Genomic DNA, 4,015 nt, shown 5'->3' with positions numbered 1-4,015 from the left:
AAAAAAAAAAAAAAAAAAAAAAATTCAGATTAATTTGATTAATAACGTGATTGACGAAATACCATTATTATCTAAATATATTAGTACTGAGAATAAACGTTCTATAGAGTCGACGCAATAAGTTAATCGAGTTAAAAACAATCAATAAACCAACCCTCTTCTAAATCGAGACAACTAAAAAAAAAGTTACTCTCGCGTGCAATGCAAGCAACACGATTGTTTTCCACAAAGACGTCGATGATAAATCGATCGATGGTTAAATTTTAAAAGAGTATTATCCGATTAGCATGTCAAAAATGACACTGTTGTATCACTTTGATATGAGGTCAACGTAAACAGAGTTATCCGAGAGGAATGATAAAAACGATATATTAATCTAACCATAGTGCCTATGCCATCGTATTTTCTAGAGAGATTAGCAGAAACAAAAGCATATGTGCGAATATATAAATACAGTGTGATTCATATATGACCTACTTACGATTTCACAAATCCGATATTAAGATAAAATTCTTTTTCCTAATGTCTCGATACATTCTAATCATTGATTTCTAATGCTTTGAAAAGTCGATGAGTTTTTCCCTCGTTGGAAAAGTAAATGGATAATTCTTGATTCAAAGGAGATCCGAAATATGTTGCAACATAGGTACATTTTCAAAAAAAAAAAAAAATATTCTTTTTTTCTTGCAAAGCAAGAATCGAGTTTACGCGACAATGCACTATTTACAAAGTTCATCGTTCCTCCATTCTTTTACATTCTTCAAAACAACTTACTTATGAAAAGCTTTGTTTGATAATGATTTTAAATTGCCGTGATAAGATCATTCGCTCTCTCTCTCTCTCTCTTTAAATTCGTGATCAGTTTATCTATTGTAACGCAAACAAATATATAAGTGAAATGCGATTAAGGAAAATGTTGAATGTTTCAGGCCTAAGTGCCTGTGAGAGGAAATCCTTTATATTCTTAAGGAAGGAATTGCCGGTCCGATTGGCCAACATTATGAAAGAGATCCATCTATTGCCGGAGAATTTATTGAAAATGCCTAGCGTGGGTATAGTTAATAATTTATACGCCACTTCGTTCGAGGATATCATGCAGTTCGAGAAGGTTGAAGTCAACGATAGCACTCTAGACAAGTGAGTCCTCCAACGTTAGAAACGATCTCTTAGCCTGATAGAAAATATTGATTTTTACCTTCGAGTTTTCAACCAAAGTTGTCATTGTCTTCTTTTTCAGATTCTGTCAGACATTGGTGAAAATTAGGAACAGGCATAAGGACATCGTCGAAACGATGGCGCAGGGTGTTTTAGAATTGAAAGAATCCCACGATGTCGATGTCCAGACGGAAAACAATATTCAATATTTCTTGGACAGATTTCTCATGTCTCGAATTTCCATTCGTATGTTGATCAATCAACATAGTAAGTTCCTATTTTTGTCGCGTTTTAATACTTGCTCTTGGATTAAATGAAATTAAGGTAGTTAATTAAAAAAGAAAATTATCTTTGCTGCAGCTCTTTTGTTCGGTAGCGAATTAAATGGACACAGTAGACATGTGGGATCCATAGATCCATCCTGTGAGATAAGCAGCGTTGTGAAAGACGCGTATGAGAAAGCGAGATTACTGTGTGATCAATATTATATGGCTAGTCCGGAATTGATAGTCCAGCAACATAATGGCAAGTTTGAAAAATGTTGATTGTACTAGAGTAATATATACTAGTAAGTAGTTACATGACCAAATTTTCTCTAATAGGTATAGTATAAAGTTGCCATCGTGAAACCTTTGAATCTCGTTGATGATGAAAGATAATATATATTTACATATCTAGAGAATTTGTCGAATCATTGGTAATAACAAAAAGTTTTCATCGTGGCAATTTGTTGTGTATTCTTTACGATAAAAAAAATATATATATAAAGAATGATATTATAAAAAAAATATATAAAAAACGATAAAGAAAAAGAAGAAGATCATTATCTGATTGTAATTAAATCTGATTCTTTTCAGAATACGATCGATGTAGCCAAATTAGAATAGTTTACGTACCGAGCCATTTGTTCCACATGCTGTTCGAACTTTTCAAAAATAGTATGCGAGCGGTTATGGAACACCATAGTTCCAACGGGGAATATCCAGCCATAGAAGTGATCGTGTCGCGTGGAAAAGAAGATATATGCGTTAAGGTAATTTACAAATCGTGCATCGACTTTGAAAACGATTATTTGAAACTATCGAAGCATTGATGAGTGAATTATGAACGATCGAATTTATCAATAAACGTTTGTTGCGTGGAAATTGTATCTTAAGTTTCGCCAACATTGATATTCAATATCGGTGCATCAGATATTCGATAAGGAACATGCTCGCGATCAGATTATATCAGTTGGAATATTTTTAAAACATTAGGAATCAATACTCGTTTGATTTATAGCGCGATAACTTTGCACTTCGATTAATTTTGTCCTATTTTTCCAGATGTCCGATAAAGGTGGCGGTATTCCTCGCTCGCAAATGGACCATTTGTTTAAGTACATGTATAGCACGGCACCTAGGCCAACCAAAACCGATGCTCATACAGTTCCACTTGCCGGATACGGTTATGGTCTTCCAGTATCTCGATTATACGCCAGATATTTCCACGGTGATCTCGTTCTTCAAAGTTGCGATGGTTTCGGTACCGATGCGATCGTATATCTAAAGGTAAAACGATGGCATGCGATAATAACTCACTTTCATACACTCTAGTGTACAAGTGTGTTCTTTATTCATTTATTTTATTCTTAAACGTGTCAGGCTTTGTCGAACGAAGCCAACGAGTTATTGCCAATTTTCAACAAGACTTCCTCCAAATTTTATCGAACTCAAGTATCGACCACCGATTGGAGCAGTCATTGTGGTGGTGGAATGGCTACGAGGCAATTACGTATGAGTCATGTTCAAGGACACAAACTTCCACGTGGAATGGAAGTTAGGCATTGTTAACGAAATTTCATCTCTATGGACCAAGGAAGTAAGTATCTACTTACCTAGATGTTCGACATTTGTCAGAATGGAAGAGATTCTTCGCCGCAGTATTTACCATACAGAATTTAAAAAAAGCTCGTAGACGAGCAGCGCAAATTTATTTTTAAAATGTTATCGTATTCTATGTGTAACTTGATTCAAAATTATTGAAAGCACTGTTTCGATTTGTAACTGAATATTTATTGATGTGATTTTTGATCGATGTATTGATAGATGTATCTTGCATTTGAATCGCTCTTAGTGTTTCAGTGTTTCCTTTTTAATGAGATGTTTCGCTTACGAGCACCGATACGATCGGCGGAACAGATTGAGATTCGACAGAATTGTTAATCAAGACAACTGCTTCCGCTATAGGTGGAAAAAGCCTTGCGACTTTCGTGTCACGATATCTAAAGAAGTAGCAAGGATCCACAATTGAGATCCTTCGTAATCGAGTATATATTTTTCACGATAAACCGTAGATGACCGTGATGGTTACAGCGACGTTATTGCCTCGTCAAAAATGTCTTACTGTTCGTTGTGCCCGCGGTTATACGATGCTCACATATCACGATTCTTGAAATTTAAATATTTCTGCATTTTAAACATTTCCGATATATTTTTTTTATTAATTTTATAAATTTAAGTTTTTAAGATATTTTTAAAAATCGTAGAATTAATCTGAATGTTCCATCAACATTATTTCTTTATATATACATATATATATATATATATATATACATATGCCGTGCTTTTAATAAATCAGCATTTTAATTCTCTTTCTTCGAACATTTTTTTGTTCAAACATAAAACTGTTCAAACGTATGCTGACTTAACTTTGTGATCGATCGATACAAAAGCGAGAAGGAATTTTCCACTCGTTAGAGGAATTTTTATAAAAAAGTATGCCACAAATGTAAAACTGTGATTTGATACGTGATTTTAGTTAAATATAGCTAGACAAACTTTGAACTTGTTAATCTACGACGTCATTCGCGTTTATGAAT

At 34.0% G+C, this 4,015-nt stretch overlaps 1 protein-coding gene across 1 annotated transcript in view; it reads left to right on the top strand.

Moving 5' to 3' along the window:
* The window catches only part of LOC102681161 (pyruvate dehydrogenase (acetyl-transferring) kinase, mitochondrial), a 12,727-nt gene extending 8,816 nt beyond the window's left edge, over nt 1-3,911 (top strand). Inside the window, exons 2-8 of the mRNA XM_006617934.2 lie at nt 930-1,137; nt 1,238-1,422; nt 1,516-1,680; nt 2,013-2,188; nt 2,481-2,705; nt 2,799-3,015; nt 3,271-3,911. Of these exons, the coding sequence (XP_006617997.1) occupies nt 930-1,137; nt 1,238-1,422; nt 1,516-1,680; nt 2,013-2,188; nt 2,481-2,705; nt 2,799-2,987 (1,148 nt within the window). The 3' untranslated portion in view covers nt 2,988-3,015; nt 3,271-3,911. The remainder of the gene's footprint in view (nt 1-929; nt 1,138-1,237; nt 1,423-1,515; nt 1,681-2,012; nt 2,189-2,480; nt 2,706-2,798; nt 3,016-3,270) is intronic.
* The last annotated feature ends 104 nt before the right edge of the window (nt 3,912-4,015 follow it).

The sequence above is a fragment of the Apis dorsata genome, unplaced genomic scaffold (assembly GCF_000469605.1).
Source record: "Apis dorsata unplaced genomic scaffold, Apis dorsata 1.3 scaffold_331, whole genome shotgun sequence".
Taxonomy (NCBI): domain Eukaryota; kingdom Metazoa; phylum Arthropoda; class Insecta; order Hymenoptera; family Apidae; genus Apis; species Apis dorsata.
This window is presented reverse-complemented; position numbering and strand designations above follow the sequence as displayed.